General features: G+C 38.2%; 1 protein-coding gene across 1 annotated transcript in view; it reads right to left on the bottom strand.

Annotated features, from left to right (window-relative positions):
- The window catches only part of PCDH15 (protocadherin related 15), a 796,162-nt gene that overhangs the window by 464,548 nt on the left and 312,922 nt on the right, over positions 1-18,692 (bottom strand). Inside the window, exon 11 of the mRNA XM_069981835.1 lies at positions 15,715-15,853. Within this exon, the coding sequence (XP_069837936.1) occupies positions 15,715-15,853 (139 nt within the window). The remainder of the gene's footprint in view (positions 1-15,714; positions 15,854-18,692) is intronic.

The raw sequence follows: 18,692 nt of genomic DNA, 5'->3' as shown, positions 1-18,692 counted from the left end.
AAAATAAAAAAATAAAAGAATAATTTAAAATAAAAATTCCCTGAAAATATGTACAGTATACAAAATGTTTGCCAATTTGAATTCCTTAGGGTACAAACACACACACACACACCATATACGCAACAGATCTGCGTATCGCAGCAGAAAATAAGCTGCATATACGGTGTGTGTGTTTGTACCCTCAATCTAAGAAAAGAGATAAATAATTTGATGGAACCGTTTTTCTCCCCCTTTGCCTTTGTTGTCAATTGAAGTTAAAAGCATTAGCTGAAAATTTGACGGAACAAATGAATAGTGAAAACCATTTAATTTACAAAATACATGCTTGCATATTCTTTGCTAGGCCTTTTGATTGATTTTAGAAGAAAAATCTCTTCAATTTTCGAGGTTTCAATATATCAAAGACATTCTGACAATTAAATGAAAGTGCTGAACCTAAAATTCCATTAACACTGTTAAATAACAAATTATAGGGAAAGATATTAAAAGTGAGAGGTAAACTTTTTGCTTTATATTCTCTGGACACTGAAGCTGCCACCTTCATTTTACATGTAGGCTCTGTGCGATAAACTTCCATGGATATTGATTATATCAGTTTTCTCTGTCATCTTCACATAGGTAGAGTAACCATTTGAGGTTTAAAGAGGTGTTTGCATCTTCAGGCTACGTTTACACGCTACATTATTTTAATAAATAACGTCCGTTGTTGCATTTTGCAACACTGGCCGCTATTTATTGATAGTGTCAAATGATTTTTTGTTGTATGGAATATTGGCCAGAGTATATAAACTCTGTTTACACTCCAGCTGGAAATCTTTGAAGCTGCATTAAAAACTGAGACCTCAATTTTGTGTGGCCGCCATTCCTTGAATAGCGGCTGCATGAAATTGGCTGTGCATACATTCTCTCCTATGGTTAATTGAAACACGGAATTCAGTACCAGTCAGAGAGAACTTCACAGACAGCGGCCGTTCTGTGATATGTCCATGTCACAGAACAGTCTCTGTCTTGAAACATGTGAACTTGGCCTCAAAATGTATCCCCTATCCATATGAAATGTAGTACAGAACAACAAAATGGACTATCATTGTCGCAGTGCCTGTTCATCCCAATGAGAATACATACCGGCAGCGTGATTAACATCCCACTGCATGTATATAAGTTAACCCCCCGCTGACTGGACCATACATTTTGAGTTCCGCGCTCTGACTTGCTTCGGGGGTTCCCGGTGTCTGCTCATCCCTCTCAGCCAATCAGTGCGCAGCCCCACTGCAGCCACTAATTGGCTGAGTGGGACGTCTAGTCGAGAACCCCAGAAGCAATCCAGAGCACGGAACAGGTAATGTATGCTCTGGCTGGTGGGGGGTTAACTTACATTCACGCAGTGGGATGTTAATCCTGTTGCGATTATGTATTCTCATTGGAATGAACAGGCACTTGATCCGAAGCGGATTTTGCTGCAAATTCACAGCGTGAAATCCGCTGTGGATTCGGTGTCTGTGAAGGCACCCTTAATCAAACATATATATCCGAATTAATGTATGAGCACATTTGAGGGCATATTTTTCAATTCTAATGAAGAATAAGTTCACAAAAAGGGGGTACCCGGCAAGAAAAACATCCAAAAGACATGAAGTTACATAAGCAGTCAATCTATGATACACACTTCAAAATCTCTTTAAAGTGTCACTGTTGTGAATTTTTTTTGCAGAAATCAATAGTCCAGGCGATTTTAAGAAACTTTGTAATTAGGTTTATTAGCCAAAAAAATGCATTTTTTATCATGAAAAAGCAGTTTGAAGCTCTCCCCCTGTCTTCATTGTTCTCCTATGAAGAGAACTAAAGAAAAGACCAAAACAGGACAACAAAGAGTTAATCTACAAATCCCTCACCCATTATCTCCTGGGACAGTCACCACTGACCTGTCTGAGCTCAGATTACAGCTGTCACCCAGCTCTGTGCCTGTAATCCTCTGTTATCTGCTTTCTGCTGCCAGCTAGCTCCCTCCTTCCCCCTCCCCCTCCCCTCTCCCTAGAGCAGACAGGGTACGACTCATGCAACAAGTCACAATTTTCAGATTTTTTGCAGTGGATGGAAAAGAGGAAGGAGGGGGGGGGACCTGGGAAAAGACTTTTTACATGCAGATAATGGCATATTTGGCTAATAAACTCAATTACAAAGTTTCTTAAAATCACCTGGACTATTGATTTCTGCAAAAAAAAAAAAAAAAATACGACAGTGACTCTTTAAAGCATACCCGGCATCACAGCCATTACCGAAGCAGTAGTGAGGTTGATTTTCATTCTGGAAGTTTGGGTACCCATGGCTTAGAACCATTGGCTAAGAAATACGCTTCTCTCCTTGGTTATCCACCTGATCTGACTCATTGCAGAAGACAGTCTATATTATAAGTCTAGGGTCTTAATGAGGCCCTGACTGATGCACCATGCTAAAAGTCAATTTAAATGACAGTAACACTTTAAATGTAAATTTTTCTATATCCAAAGGAAGTCCCCCCCCCAAAAAAAAAAAGTACAACTATATAGTTTAAAGAACTGTGCTTATATATTTTTTTTTTAGTTCTGTTTTATTTAGACCTTGAGCACAGTTCTTTAAAAGACCTATATTTCAATCAGAACAAGATTTGTAATTTCTCTTTTATTCCACTTCTGATCAAATGACAATATAATACTGATTTACTGCACTTCTATAAGATTTCTGTGCCAGCAGCTACCTATTTATCAGGATATAGAGTCAATACACCAATACATGTGTAGACCACTGATGGGAAAAACAAATAAGTTATGTTGCTAAAAGTAATATCCAGTATAAAAGTGTCTGACCATAGCTCTTCAAACCGTAATTCAATAGTAATGTCATATGCAGTACCAAGGCTAAAAGCTAAGCTCAATGATAGATCCATTTTCTGTCAGACATCAATTAAGTATTTTTGGACACTGTGTTGGACTTAAAAAAATATTAACTAATTCAGATCTGAGTAATGTTTCTCTGCTCCTCATAACCTAACCATGGGAAGTTTGAACTACTATAAACAATTGAATAACAGTTTTTTGTCAGTTTTAATTCCCTTTTGTAATTTTTCAGTAATAAGAGGACAAAGTCAGAGGTTGGTTGTGGGAAAGATAAGAAGCAACATGAGAAAGATTTGTCTGAAGCATATTCTAGCTCACACCCTTAAGATGCAGAAAATCCTCACTTCCTGGTCCACTCTGTCTCTGCTCCTCTATTCTCCCCCTCCCTTCTGAGACAGAGGTCATGTGATCTTTGTCACTTATGTTGCCAGGCAAGCTGTAACCCCACATCTGTAACCTCGCCCACCACTGACATGAAAACCTATCCATGGGCGAGGAGATAAAAAAGCCTTTCCTGACTAGTATGGATATGGATACTAGTATGGATACTAGTATGGAAGATAGTGTTTTATTTCTCTCTCTTTCTCTAACTTATCTATGTGCATGAATAAATAGACAAAAAGATGAATAGATACTGGATGGCATTTATCAAGCACTTTGCACCTATTTTTAGGGGAATAATTGGATTTTTCACCCATTTTTTAGTCTAAGCTCTATTTTTAAACCAGTATTCAAAGAGCAAATATTTTATATATTTTTGTTATCTGCCTGTTGTATTCAAAATTTGCATAATCTGTGATTAGCATCCAAATTATCACTTGCAACATTTCAAAAAGTCACACAAACTCGTGAAGGCCTATGTCTGGTCAGTACCAGGTGAATTAGTTTTTTTTTTTAAACAATTTTTATTAGTTGTTCACCTAAATTTTTTTTACAAAACAGCATTTGGACTCATTCACATCATAGGTCCAAATAGATGAAAAAAACTTCAAATGACATACCATGTAATATGTAACATAACAACAAAATCCTTAATCCCCCCTCCCTCCCCTCCACAGATGCAGAAAATGCAAACTACAAACACATTCAATGTTGTAGAGTATATCTATGATATCGCATGAGTACCTGTGATTTTAAAACGTCCCTGTGACCCCGCGAAGACGTGAGATACCATTTAGTTACAACAAATGGTGTCACCAAGTTTTTTATTTCTTGATCTGAAAGGAATCTAAGCACAAAATGTTTCCTTTTTTAAAAAAATTCGTAGCAGTTGCTTCCTTCAGTCTCTTGCACTCCACCCTGTCAAGAAATTAGTAATGCTTCATCTGTGCTAACACTTCCATCATGGAAGGGAGAGTGGGTTGCAACCATTTTTGTAGAATACATCTTTTGGCGACTAACAAAAAGGCATGTAGCGCCAATGACACCTTTAATGATTCCGGAACAGAGTGGAATAGGAGCAACTGTGGAGACAATGGAAGCTGAATCAGCCACAGCCTGAATTAAAATTAACAATTGGTCCCTAAAGGGCTGTGTGTATTGACACGTCCATATGCCATGAGTCAGATCAGTAGCTGCCTGATGACACTTTGGGCATGCCAATAGTCTATCTGGAGCATGGGGATGAGGCAGTATATTAAAACCATATACTGTATTGCTCTTTGCCTGTATTGCGTTTTCCGCCACTGCTCACTAGGAACTCCTCGTCACACAGCAGCCCACCCTTCCAAAATCTGTTTTGGCAAATCAGCGTCATCAAATACAGTCGTCCATTTATTAAACATGTTGGAACTAAAAGAATCATTAGATCTGGTTGCCAACTTAAAGTATAAGTACGATAAAGATGGGATTCATCGCATCCATCTCCAGAAGTTTTGTTAAGGAAGATAAATCTCTCAGTCGTGAAGTTAAAAACCCCACAAGTTGAGGGTGTGGTAAAAATTGTGATGCATGCAACAAGTACCTGGTGCAAAGCTCTGGAAAAATGAGGAGTCTGTTGTCCTATTGGGGAAATAAGTGATGCAAGGAATTAATCCCTGCAAACTTCTATTTACCAAACATTGGGTTTTCATTACCCTGGCTAAATTCAGGGTGGCCCCACAGAGGGAGATATCTAGATATCAATTGTGGCAGACCATACAGCCTCCTCACTATTTTCCAAGTGGCTATAGTATCTTTCAGTAGTAAAGTATGTTTGACTTTGGCTGGTAATGCTGAGTATTTTGTAACAGTTCTGGTAGCGACCAAGGTGCGGCTAGTTCCGCTTCTAAGGTTAAGTTAGAATAAAAAATTGATCCCTGGATCCAGTCTATGCAGTGCCGCAATAAGCATGCTGCATTATATTTTCTCAAATCCGGGAAGTTTATCCCTCCACGAGATCTGGGAAGCTGCAATTTAGCTTTAGCGATCCTAGGTCTCTTACCTGACCAAATGTATCTTGAGAAATCAGACTGGATCCTCACAACGTTAGGATGGCAGAGCAGCCAGCAGTGAGATAGTTTGTAGATGACATAATAGTTTTGAGAAACTAAGCATTCTAACTAAATGGCACCTCCCCAGAAATGAGAGTGGAAGGCCTTCCGATCTCCTGAGTTCCAACAAGATTTTCTGAAACAATGGGGGAATAATTTAGATGATAGAGAGATTCGGGAGTGCGATCAATAAGAATCCCTAAATATTTTATCGGTCTAGTGGTGACTTTAACTGGAGTATTCTCAGGCAACTGAGAACGTAGGGATTGTGAATCAGAGAGATCCAGCAACTCACTCTTAGTCAAGTTTATTTTAAATCCCGAAAAATCCACCAAATGTATCCAACATCTAGTAAACAGTCGGAAAATCTTTCATTGGCGAAGCCAAGAACAGCATTAAGTTGTCCGCAAACGCTATTACTTTTGTTTCCACTCGGCCTACTTTAATTCCTGAAATATTACTAATTGCCAGCCAGCGCAGGAAAGGTTCTAAAGCTATATTAAACAACAGGGGTGAGAGTGGGCACCCCTGTCGAGTGCCCCTCTAGAGAAGGATGGAAGCCGACAGGAAACCTGTGGTATGTATCCTGGCTCGGGGTTCAGAATATAATCCTGTCAAAAAGGATCTAAAGGAACCTGTGAATCCCATCCTGTCCAGTATTGCTCCCAGCCATCCCCAGCCCATGCTGTCAAACGTTTTCTCTGCATGTAGTGAGAGGAGGGCTTGGGTAGGTAGGAGTCCAGAGTACACCATAAGCTATCCAATACTGCCACCACCTTTCTTAGGTTGGTAGGTTGTTTTCAATGTTCAGTTATGTGGCATTGACTAAATTTTGGCTTTAAATTTTGTCCCAATGTAGATCATAATAAAAATTGTCTAAACATTTCTTACAATTGGACAGATTTCTGCAACATATAATCCAAGAATAGGAAAGATTTATAATGAGCCTTTAAAAACACAATTGTCCAAAATGAGGACAGCAAATTGCAAAAAAAGTTGTCATAAGGATAGACAAAATTAATAAATTCCCCCAGAGAGTATTGCAACAGACTCTGATTTATTCTCTTTCGCTCTCCTCTCATGGAACAACTTCTGCAAGAGAAGTTTTTGAAAGTCTTAATCCTGGGGCGATTACGGAGAAGCAGGTTGGGACTTTAAGGGTAGCGCTACACAACGACATTGACCATACTGCCAAAGTTTGTCATTTTGCTTTGTGTGGACCCAGCTGTATTGCTGGTAACCAAAGTAAACAAGTTCATACTGTGACACACCAGTGGCCCGGACAACAACCTGACTAAAAAAAAATATATATATAAATTTCACTAACCAAGGCTATGTTCCCATGACGTTTTTCCTTGTACATTTATAATTTTAGAAAATGATTGCCATCATTTTTAATCCAAAATAACATCCATCCTTTTGTGGTTTTGCAAATTACTCTAATTTAGGTGGATAGATTTGCCTTTGGGTGTCTTTAATCAAAAAGTTCATTGAATTTAATAATAAGGATGGTGAAAAAAGAAAAACTGTGTGTGAACGGCTTAACCCCAAAATGACCCTGGATGTACAATGGATGCCTGTCACCAGACGACCCTGGGCGTAACTGTTCGTCCTTGGTGTTTAACTTGGAGCGGATATTTCATCATAGCAGGTGGGGGCTGGCTGCAGTGAGCAGCCACGCCCTCACTGTTAATGACAGGCTGCAGCGGTAGGTGCAGCAACTGTCACCTACCAATCGGGACCCCCACAGTATGTCTGCAAGGGTCCCGATCATTTTAATGGACCGCAGGAGGTCTCTTAACTTCCTCTGTGCAGTCTGATCGCCACTCTGCTGGTTAAGTCTGCCACAGGCAGGCTCAATTGTCAGAGCGCCTATAACACTGATCAATACTATGCCTATGGCATAGCAATGATCAGTGAATGCAATCTAAGTATTGCATTTAAAAGTCCCCAAGGGGACTTAAAATGTGTAAAAAAAAAAGTACCCCAAAAATACTTCAAAGCCCCTCCCCCAATAAAAGTTAAAAGCACCCCACTTTCCCAATATATAAATAAAACATATAAAAATACATGTACATATTATATATTGTAGAGTGCATAATTGTCTGGTCTATTAAAATATAACAATAGTCATTGCGAATGGTGAGCGTCGTAAACGAAAAAGGTGCCAGGATTGCCGATTTTTTGTTAAATTTTATATAAAAAATAATAATTAAAAGGTTATCAAATGTCTGAGCTAAACAAATATGGTATAAATAAAAACTAGAGATCATGGCGCAAAAAATCACACCCCATACAGCCCATAGGTGAAAAACTAAATATGTTATAAGCGTCACAATAGACCATTTTATTAATAATTAATTACAAAAAAAAGGGGTTTTATAAAAAAAATATGCATATAACATTAGAGAATCTGTGTAAACCTGCATATGGTTGTGACTGACCTATAGAATAATGGTATCATGTTACTTTTACTGTATAGTGCATTAAGTAGACAAAGGAACCCCATATTGCATTATTTTGGGGTTCCATCATACATGTAATGCTAAAATGAAAGGTTTCATTACACAAGTACACCTATTCCTGAAAAAAAAAAATCCTTACATTGCCCTGTAGATAGAAAAATGAAAGTGCTAGAACTCTTAGAAGGGGGGAGAGGAAAAAACGAAAAGGCAAAAATGATAAATTTGTGTGTTCCACTGGGTCATTTTCGCTTGGTCTTCAAATGGTTAAAAGTATCGGCTGTTGTTTGCAAAAGACATAAAAAAAATTGTCACAAACATTATTTGACGTTCGCCTCAAAAGATGCCTATCATTTAATACACTGTGCGCAAATGGTGTCTGTTATTTCATAGACTTTAATTCCTTGAATTTCCTTGAAGCCAATTAAAATTATGCAATAGCGGTCACTCTTTTTACTTAGTATGAACATAGCTTATAGCTGCAAACAAGCAAGATCACTACATTGCAATATAAATATTTTTGGTCCCACCATCCCACACCATTGGCTAAAATTACTGTGTAGCCCTAGTGTTTTGCTAATCACCTTTATTCCATGGACTACTTAAAATTGATAAGTTGGAATATCAAACTTCATGTTCTTTACTGAAAAGAAGTGTGAGTGGCTGGATGAGCTTTTACAGCCTCTAGTCATATACATTTCAGAATATGTCAAAGTCTGTAAAGAGATTCTGAGGGCTTTTTGTCATTTTAACTGCAGTGAGTCCTGTATGTGATTGGCCTGTGATGTGTACAGTATGCCTTATGCTCATTGATTTCCTATCATGCAGCAATAACAGCTCTGGCACACATTTTATAAAAGAAAAAAAAATCCAGAAGACCCGTGTGATAACATTACTGATCCTAGTCTAATCTAGGGAGTTCAACCCCCCCCCCACCTCCCGCTAAACGTATACATAGCATGGTGGGAGGAAAAAAAAATTTTCAATTTTAATAATCTTTGACAAATAATATTCATTGGTATTCATACGATTGATTTTATTGATGACTTATTGATTGTGTAAAATGGAGTTAAATCCACGATGTCTGAATAATAATGACAATATTTTGAGGTTTATCCATAACTGAGTACGGCTGACACACAGCTGTCTTCCTTTTTAGTTTTCTAGTTTGCCATACCTGCAAAAAACTACTACTTCATACCGGAAAAGCACTGCTGGGAATACCATTTTGCACATCATAAGCAACCATTCAAAACATATCATTAAATTGATTCAAGTGTGTGAGCTCACTGGATTGAAAAAGAACTTTCAATAATATAAAAAAAAGTAATATAAATGTAATAAAAAATATATATATTTTTCCCTTTTCCTTTTCTAAATAATAAAAATAAAAATACACATATTAGGTATTGTCATGTCCATCACAACCTCTGGCCAAAGGGCCACGTATGGTCCCTGAGATCTTTTGATGTGGCCCGCAAATGTGTCTGCCGCACCTGTAGGAGAAGACCTGTGCTACTCTAGCATAGACTGCAGGGGATGAAAGCTACAACACCAGGGCCATCATTGGGGTTAATTATATTACCAGGGGCATCAATAAGATTAAATAGTTATTCCCACCTACCGCTTTTACCTTGCACATTGCTTTAAGATTGCTCCACTTCCTGGCTTCCTCCTTCCTTTTTGTGATTGGTCCTTTCATCAGCAGCACTAGGGCTAGCATTATGATGACTGCTGAGTTGTGCTCTACTATTCTGTGCTGATCTCAGCTACACCAACTCCAACAGCTCCACAGTGCTGGAAGTCAGTGTGATGAATTACTGCAGAGATATGTTGGCAGACAGTGAAGCCTGGGGGTGAGTTTTCAGCTTGGCTAGGCCACTGCTAATATTAGTGGTTGGGAACCTAGACAACCCACTGTAAACACAGCAGACACATTAGATGGTCTAGCAGGGAGCCAGAACTAAAAAAGGTAATAAGAACCTATTGAAAAACTTTCTTAACTTTTAATTACCTGATGTTTTAGATATAATTATGGAGATGGTAATACCCTGTTAACTACAATACCAGGGGCATCATTAGGGGTTAACTAAAATACCAGGGGCATCATTTGCTGTTAACTAAAATACAGGAAGAATCTTGGCGGGTTAACTAAAAATACTAGTGGCATGGAGGGGGGACACAATATTTTACCTTGCCCCCAGTTCTTCCAACCCATGCTACGCCACTGCTACGCACAGTACAACATTGAGTCTGAAGGGCATTGGTGTATGGCCCTAAAATGATTTTCTAAATGCCCAAATTGCCCTCAACAGGAAAAAGATTCCCCACCTCTACAATAAGGGGTTAAATAACTAGGCTGTCAATGTAATTAACAACTGGATCCTCTAGAAAGAGAGATAGAGAGAGTGAATTTGCAGTCTCTAATCTATATCTTTGAGGTGACTTACAAATACGGGTCCATTTACACAGAAGGATTATCTGGAAGATTATCTGCCAAAGATTTGAAGCCAAAGTCACGAACAGACTGTAAGCAGAGAACAGGTCATAAAAGAAAGCCTGGAATTTCTCCTCTTTTCAAATTTACTCCTGGCTTTGGCTTCAAATCTTTGGCAGATAATCTGTCACATAATCTTTCTGTGTAAATGGACCCTTAATCTAAGCATCTAAACAACATTACACTACTGCCCAAAATTATCAAATTGGAAACGTCTTAACAGAACTCAAATATATTTAAAAATGTACAATGAGTGATATATTTTCCCTGTGTTACAAAACATGTATTCATAAGACCAGCGGCAAATCCTGAGCTCTGGCTGATTTCAGTGTCAGTCATCCAAAGTAAATTTGCTAGAATAATTTAATTTGAAACATGCCTTAAATAATGTAATATACCTACAGAACAGAAATGTCTGAATGTCAGCTTTAATGAAACAATGTGAAATTGGTTATTTTTCTTCACATTTCTTCAGGATTAAACACTTCCTTGGGTTTGCAAGATAATGCGATCGCACTGCTGTATCTGTTTGTAAATGTCTTATTTAAAGATTTATTTTCTAAGCAGAATATAAAATTCTGAGTTTAATAATTCAGTGAAAGAGTACAAAATGGACTTTTATTTTAATAGAAGAGTAACTTAAACGTGGATTAAGAATTCTGTACAAATTTATTATATCACTGTATAGGGCAGTTAACATTTCTATTAGAAAGCCTTGTATATATGAAGCCTTGTATCTTTTGAACTTTGCAGAGGTATTCACATATCATATCTCTAGTTTACTTACAGTGTACCTCTCATGACGGCCTGCTTCAAAATAAGTGGCTACTTTCCCTGTTAATCTGGAAGTTCAGATCTCCTTGGATACTAACACACAACACGTAATGTTTGCAACCCCTATTGGCTTCAATGGGGCTCCCACATATTATGGTCTCATTGCGTGTTGGTAGCCAAGGAACTTCCAGATTACCAGAGGAATTTAAGCTTATCATGACAGGTACACTTTAAGCTCTATCATTTCTCATGAAATCAATAAACATGGTATTAAGGCATCAGAACACTCAAGGCTTAAAGCAAACCAATCACTAGGAATTTGGTTCTAAAGCTACTAGCAGCGCCCGATAGATGGGGTAAAATGCTGCCTTACCATGTTTTTTTCATGGTACTACAAACTGCATAAAACACATGGTAAGGTAACGTTTTACCCCATCTATTGGGCACTGCTAGTAGCTTTAGAATCAAATTCCTAGTGATTTGTTCGATTTAAAAGTGATACTCCCATCTCAGTTTGTCATTCCCTATTCATACAAAAGGTGATAACAAGCTAATCATTGAGTTGTCTGACCACTGATCTCTTTTAATAAATATAACACAAGATAATATAGTTAATCAGTAAAATTCTGCCTTTATCTGGTCATCAAAAGATATAAACACATTTCAATGCCTTTATTATATTTATGTTTTAAAACATGTAAAAAAAAAACACTATATTATCAGGCTGGGTTCACACTATGTATATTTGAGGCTGTATTTGTGAGGCTGTATAGCAACCAAAACCAGGAGTGGATTGAAAACACAGAAAGGCTATGTTCACATAATGTTGTAATTGAGTGGATGGCCGTCATATAATGGCAAATATTTGCTGTTATTTTAAAACAACGGCTGTGGTATTGAAATAATGGCCGTTATTTACTGTTATATGGCGGCCATCCACTCAATTTCAACATTGTGTGAACAGATCCTTTCTGTGTTTTCAATCCACTCCCGGTTTTGGTTGCTATGAGGACCTGACATGAGGACCAAATACAGCCTCAAATATACATAGTGTGAACCCAGCCTTAAAGTGTAACAATCATTCCTTGCTGGCAGAAGGATGTGATATTAAAATCTTGCTTCTGGCATGTCTGTTTGGATACGCCGAGGACAGAATTAATTCGGCAGCACCGTTGACTGCATTGTGAGTGTATAGAGTCAATGGTGCTGCTGGATCAATTCTGTCCTCTGAATTCTGTCCACCTAAAAGACATGCCAGCAGCAGTATTTTAACATTGCCACCAGCAGGAATGATAGTTTCCACTTCAAATAATGTAGGTCCTTTAAGATTATGTATATAAACCCTGAACACATGCAAAACATGATCAATCACTCTATATGAGCTACTCAATAGTATCATGTATAGTTATAAATTCATAGTGCAAACTCTTGCTGTGTTCTAAGACTTATAATGGGTATGTTATCTGCAGCATGAAAAAACAGAAAGAAGGGCGCTCCTTGTGCAATATTGCAAAAGTCTTGTGAGTGAGAGTAGATCACCCAAAAATACACAAGCCCACACTCACCTACTAGGGTTTTGCAAGTTGGCACCACACTAGTAAAGGCATCCAAGTTTTCACGGCAGCACGCGGGGGAGGCTTTAACAATCAAATGTTAAACAACGACCAAACCCTTGCTGGGTTCCAGCAGAAGGCACAATATCCTCTCCAATATGGGCGCAGGTGATATCAGCATATGTTGATATCACCTGCGCCCATATAGGGGAGTATATTGTGCCTTCTGCTGGATCCCGGCAAGGTTTTGGTCTTTTGGTCTGCAGTATGAAAAACACATCTTCACTCTTCTTCACAACTTTAAAACTTGACAATTGTCCTAAACTATAAACGATCCAGTCCAGTCCAGTCCTAGAAGATGTACCAAACCTCTAATACTAATAGATACAGAAAACAATTATTTCTCTATTCCATTTCCTAAATTATATCCTTGCCGAAGAGGTCAAAAACTCTGAAAAATAATTTGTAATTACAAGCACATTTATTTGGTTGTTACTAATTGTAAAAATTGGTTATAACTCTTGGTCCAACAAAATTGAGTGGGTTATGTATCAAATTAAACACAATACCTTTAAAATCTTCCATGCAAGAAGGTATGCCCAGAAGGTCAACCCTGAGTATATGCAGGCTGCCTTGACAAAACATAATTTCTCCAACCTTTAACTTTCTGAAAGGTTGAGGGAATTCAAATAAATGGCACATTGCATGACTTTTCTTCCATTAGGAATGACACCTAGCAGGGGCAACCACTTTCACCTGCACTACTTATACTTGATGGAACTTCTGTCAAAGGTTACATTTACAGACAGCATTTGTGGCATCCAGATAGGTCAAATCACCCACAAAAATACAGGGTTTGCTGCTTGTTACTTTTTCCTCTGTACTACAAGCCTTCTTAACCTTTCAAACTTTAAACATCCAAGCTTTTAATCATTACTGTCTTGATTAACCAAGGTAAAGGCTGTGAAGTGAAGTTTTTGAAGTTCTTAAAGTTATGTTCCCAGAAGACCTTGAAATGAATTCCAACCATCTTCATAATAAAATGCAAAACTCCATAACAAAGCTTAAAAGGGTTGTCCGGCACTCACACATTTTTAACATGTTGCTGCATTGTAAGAAAATATAAAAATGTATTGTGCTATATTGTGCTTACCTCTCTGCATTCCCCCGTTATTCCAATGCGATCGCCGGTGTCCCCTGCCCTCTGCTGCCTCTGTTACTGTCAGGAGTAAGCACCTACCAGCGTTTCCGGCTCCTGACAATAACTGCGCTCCAGAAAAAGCACTGCCGGCTGCAAGGACACGCCGACCAACTCCTTAGTGATGGCATCCCTGGTTACAAGTGCCATGGCCGGGACCACATCACTCCCTCAGCTGGCTGTAATATGTCATTATGCTGACTGGCATACGCCCCTGCCAGTAAGCTCTGCTTATCCACAAGGGGGCTGGAGACCCTGCCCAATCAGGGCATGGGGCTGGGACCTCAGTTCCTATAAGACTACTACTCTCACCATCTCATTTGCCTGCTATAAAGCCTTTTTGAAGTGCCTACACTAGTGTTCTATACTTGCTTGACCTGATACCTGTGAACCTGAACTTTGGCTAAGTTTGCTGGACTCCCCTCTGTTTTCTGGCTTGGTACCTCGTAGCTCGACTGTTGCTGATCTGGCTTGCTGACTCCTCTTTATTGTGTTTCATCTGTCTTGTCTTTGTCTTGTGTGTAGTCTGCGGTCTTCAGGTTGGGGCTGGCCTGTTAAAGAATCGGGTTCCCTAAAAGGCAGGGACAGATTGGCGGGAGCAGCGCCAGGGTCTCACCTTGTTCTTTTGTCCATGAGTCCCTGACCTATCATCAGAGTTACTTTTGAGGTGAACTTGTCTCAGGAGTGACAGTCAATCACTGGCTGAGATGGGACGGCACATATTTTTTTCTAATGTAACTTTATGTGCTAATAACTTTATAATGCATTTACTTATAAGAGATTCTAAGGCTGCTTTCACAAACAGTTAAAAGCAAAATAACAGCTATATCTTCAATAAAATAATAAGCTCTATTGAGAAAGGTGATCATAATGAGCATGCTTTTGTTTTCTCACATAGCCTTAGCAACATAGTCTTGGTGAATTTTGGGGCCTCGTAGTTTGCATAGGCTTTGGAATGTGAAAAACATTTTTGTTAAACAAGTTGATGTTTTCATTAGTATCATTCTTGGGCACACATGAGCTTCTGATTGCTTTTTATTCCATTTTTATACTGATCAACCTCAGTGCAGAGCCTGATTGGTTTCCGTAACCCGAGGATAAGAGGCTGGTCTAAGGCCCCCAGTTACCATGGCTACCATCAGTACCCCACATTCACTCCGTGGGATACCAATGGAGGACAGAGGGAGCCACCTCCCTCTGTTACCCTGTTAGATGCTGTTGTTGCATTGACCACAGCATCTAAATGGTTAACTGTTATGATCAGAGCTCCACTCCTGCTTCTGACAGTTGTGGCAGGAGCCCAGGCATGTGTGCCAGCTAGTTCCCACTGCAGGCTATGGCATGGCTCTGGAGCTTCCTCCTGTTATACCTGGTACATCAGACTGTAGTAAAAGACTTGCAATCCTGATGAATCAGCTACATTGTTCTGTAGGGATTAAAACTCAAAGCCCCATCATTAGGTTTCTGTAGAATAACAAATACCTAAGGCTTGTACGTTCCTAAATGTCTTATAAGAGAAGAGAAGGTGGTATTTTCCTACTGGATCTTTCTATATGCTTTAAAGCAATTCAGTTTATCAGGTGGACTCAATTAGCTAGCACAGCACTATCATCACCTCGTGTTGGCATAGAATGTAATCTCACGGGAAAACTCCTTTTCCATCTGCTGTGGGTCAAGACCGCACTACCAGGAACAGATCTTAACAAGTGACCTTACTAGAGGCATGTTAAGAGTCTGTCAACATGCAAGGCACATCAATGTTTGATCAGTGAGTGTTTGAGAAGTCACTTAACTAGGATTATTCTAAAGTACCAAGCACAGCCACCTTTATGGTATTAGCCAATGAATGAATTGTCAGTTCATAGCCAATTTTAATATATTTATACTCACCGAAAATTGATAAAGCTGCTGACGTTCACGGTCAACTGGTTGAAGCAGTGTCAGATAGCGAGTAATTCCAGTTTGAGTTACTGTAAAGACTGTACTATAGCCTGTTAAATACAGGTAGAGCTGAGGGTCTTTTGTCTACAAAAGAAAGCAAAATATATGTCAATGCAATGTCAACCATCCAGTTTAAAATTTGCATTTTATTCTATTTAGCTGTTATGTTTGATGTCTCAGAATTGGAAAATAATGTTTCTATGTGACTGGTTATTTTTGTGAGATTAAAGTTACATTTACATGTTCCACAGTTTTGTCCGTAATAATCAGCAATTATGGACAAATTTAGGGCTCATTGATTTTAAATGGACTATTCATGCTGTTCATATATTTCCGGATCCGCAATCTGCAAATATTGCATTAACAAAAAATACTGACAAGCTCCAGTACTGACTGCAATTGCAGCACAGATTGCTCCATAGAAGTCTATGGGAACATCTGTAATTGTTGCAGAGCCATAACATTCACGGATGAAACATCTGTAATGTCTGCTAATCCATACCATTGCTACTTATTTTACTATGCCCCCCCCCCCCTTTTTTGCTGATCAGCAAAAAAAAAAAAGGATTACAGATGCAATACGGATATACCGGTATTATAGATACTTTTTTTTGTTACAGATTGCGGATGATTGTAGACATCCCCTATGGTCCTTAAAAACTACTGAACGTAGCCTAACTCGTGATCACCTATTTTCTATTGAGATATATCATGTCTCTTAGGTTATGATGCGGCAATACTGTCCCATAGAGTAGTCTTTTACCTTCTTCTTCTAATTTTATAAGAGGAAAAAAAATACCTTTAGTTTTGTTCTTTAAATATTCTATAGTATTTTATTTTATAGGGAGATATTACATTTCCAAAATAGGAAATAAAGATAGTTGCCAGATGTTCTTTTTAATTCACATCACTCAAGGGGAATGTATCAAAAATATTTTTTTACAGATTGGAGCCAAACACTATAACATGCTCTCTCTGTTGCAAAAAGTTTTTTTATTAATTTTTTTTTATATTGTCTGAGCTGCTTTTAACAGCATTTAGAGATATGCCTTACTGCAAGCATATTAGGCCTGAATTAGTTTAAGATTATTTAATAATATAGATATGAAAATAGAAAAAGTATTGCCAACATTTCTTGAAAAATATATTAACCATAAAAAAACTAAACAACGGGTAATGGTTTAAACTACGGTTTATTCCATGGCGTAACTAATGATTTGATTATTTATTTTCAATTCTTGAGTTTTCTTTTGTAGGCCTTTTATAAATTTACTATGTAGATTATCCTTGGTTCTGATGTGGTAAAGATAGGTGACTCCTTTTGGACCTGTCACTGAAATGTTCCTTCTGATTCACCTTACACATTTATTTTTTCCTAGTACTGCATCTGAAGGACTATTCCAGGCATGAGTTCATAAAACACACATAGATATAAACTAAAAATTACACACAGTTGTTGCAGCAATATCAATCTTTGCCTTTGCCATTCAAGGTACTTGTTTGATATTCAAACATGTAACAGTGTCCTAATACAAATATTTATATTTGTTAGAATAGGTATAGAAATTTAAGAAAAAGACCAGAATCTTCCCAGAGACAAAATATTTCCATGTCCTGATATAATCTGTGTTTTATTCTCCACTGAAAGGAGTTATTGTTGCTTGCTTCTGGTTTGTCTATGTGCTTATTTTTTAACAAAACATATTTGTTGCAAAAGCAGCATCCCACTCATAGATATAAATACTAGGCATGATTTGCAAGATACCAGGGAATGGAGATGTGAAAAAAATTACACTGCTTGGGAAAAATTGTTAGTTATGTGAACGATCCTTTTCACCTCAAGGCATATATGACAGCAAACTTTTATTTGTTTTCCACAAAATCACTTTATTTCAAAAGAGTTACAAGTTTCTAGTAAATAACAAAAGGGAATAAAAGCTAAAAAAAATAGCACAGAGAGCCACTAAACTGAAAATAGAAAGTATCTATGTAAACAATAGTGAGGGCATCAGGACAGCAGACGTGTAAAAAATGTCAGAGAAGCTGGACCTATGGAGATCATATAACTATCAAAGTGACTTTTTTTTTTTTTTTTTGCTCAGAATGTATTTTTGAGAAAACCTCTTGCAACCTAATACTTTAGGATCCTTGTAGTATGGATCCATAATAGAGATGAGCGAACCTCGAGCATGCTCGAGTCCATCCAAACCCGATCGTTTGGCATTTGATTAGCGGTGGCTGCTAAAGTTGGATAAAGCTCTAAGGTTGTCTGAAAAACACAGATACAGCCAATGACTATATCCATGTTTTCCACACAGCCTTAGGGCTTTATCCAACTTCATCAAATGCCGAACGATGCTCGAGTTTCGCTCATCTCTAATCCATAATAAGGCATACTGTATATAGAACTCTGTGGTTTTAATTTTATGAAAAGGCATAGAAACAACAAAGTTTTTGGAGGAGAAAAAAAAGTCTTATGGAAGCAACACATTGTGGCACATTGAGTGTCTACAAGAAAAGAAAATATTAATGATGCTGTGGGAGACATAACAGATGTGTATACTTTCCCGCTGTACTCCACGACTCCTGCTGTTGATTTCCAGGCCACTCATTGGCTGCCACAGTCCTATTTTTCAAAACTTCTCCTATGCTGTCAGTGCCAAGTACTTATTTCTTGCACACACTGCATGTCAGTGGAAGTTTTTAAAAGGAGGATGGCTACAAACACCAGGCTGTCCTGAAAACTGGCAGTAGCAGTGGTTTTGGATGGGTAAGTGTACACATCTTATATGTTCTTTGCAGCTCCAACAGCATCTTTAATTATCATTTATCTCAAAAGGTGCATGAATCATACTCAAAAGGGGTGTGAATATGAGGCTAAAGTGGTATAACTCAAGCTTACACATATCCTAAGCCTAGCATT

This window comes from Dendropsophus ebraccatus, chromosome 8 (assembly GCF_027789765.1).
Source record: "Dendropsophus ebraccatus isolate aDenEbr1 chromosome 8, aDenEbr1.pat, whole genome shotgun sequence".
Classification (NCBI taxonomy): Eukaryota; Metazoa; Chordata; class Amphibia; order Anura; family Hylidae; genus Dendropsophus; species Dendropsophus ebraccatus.
This window is presented reverse-complemented; position numbering and strand designations above follow the sequence as displayed.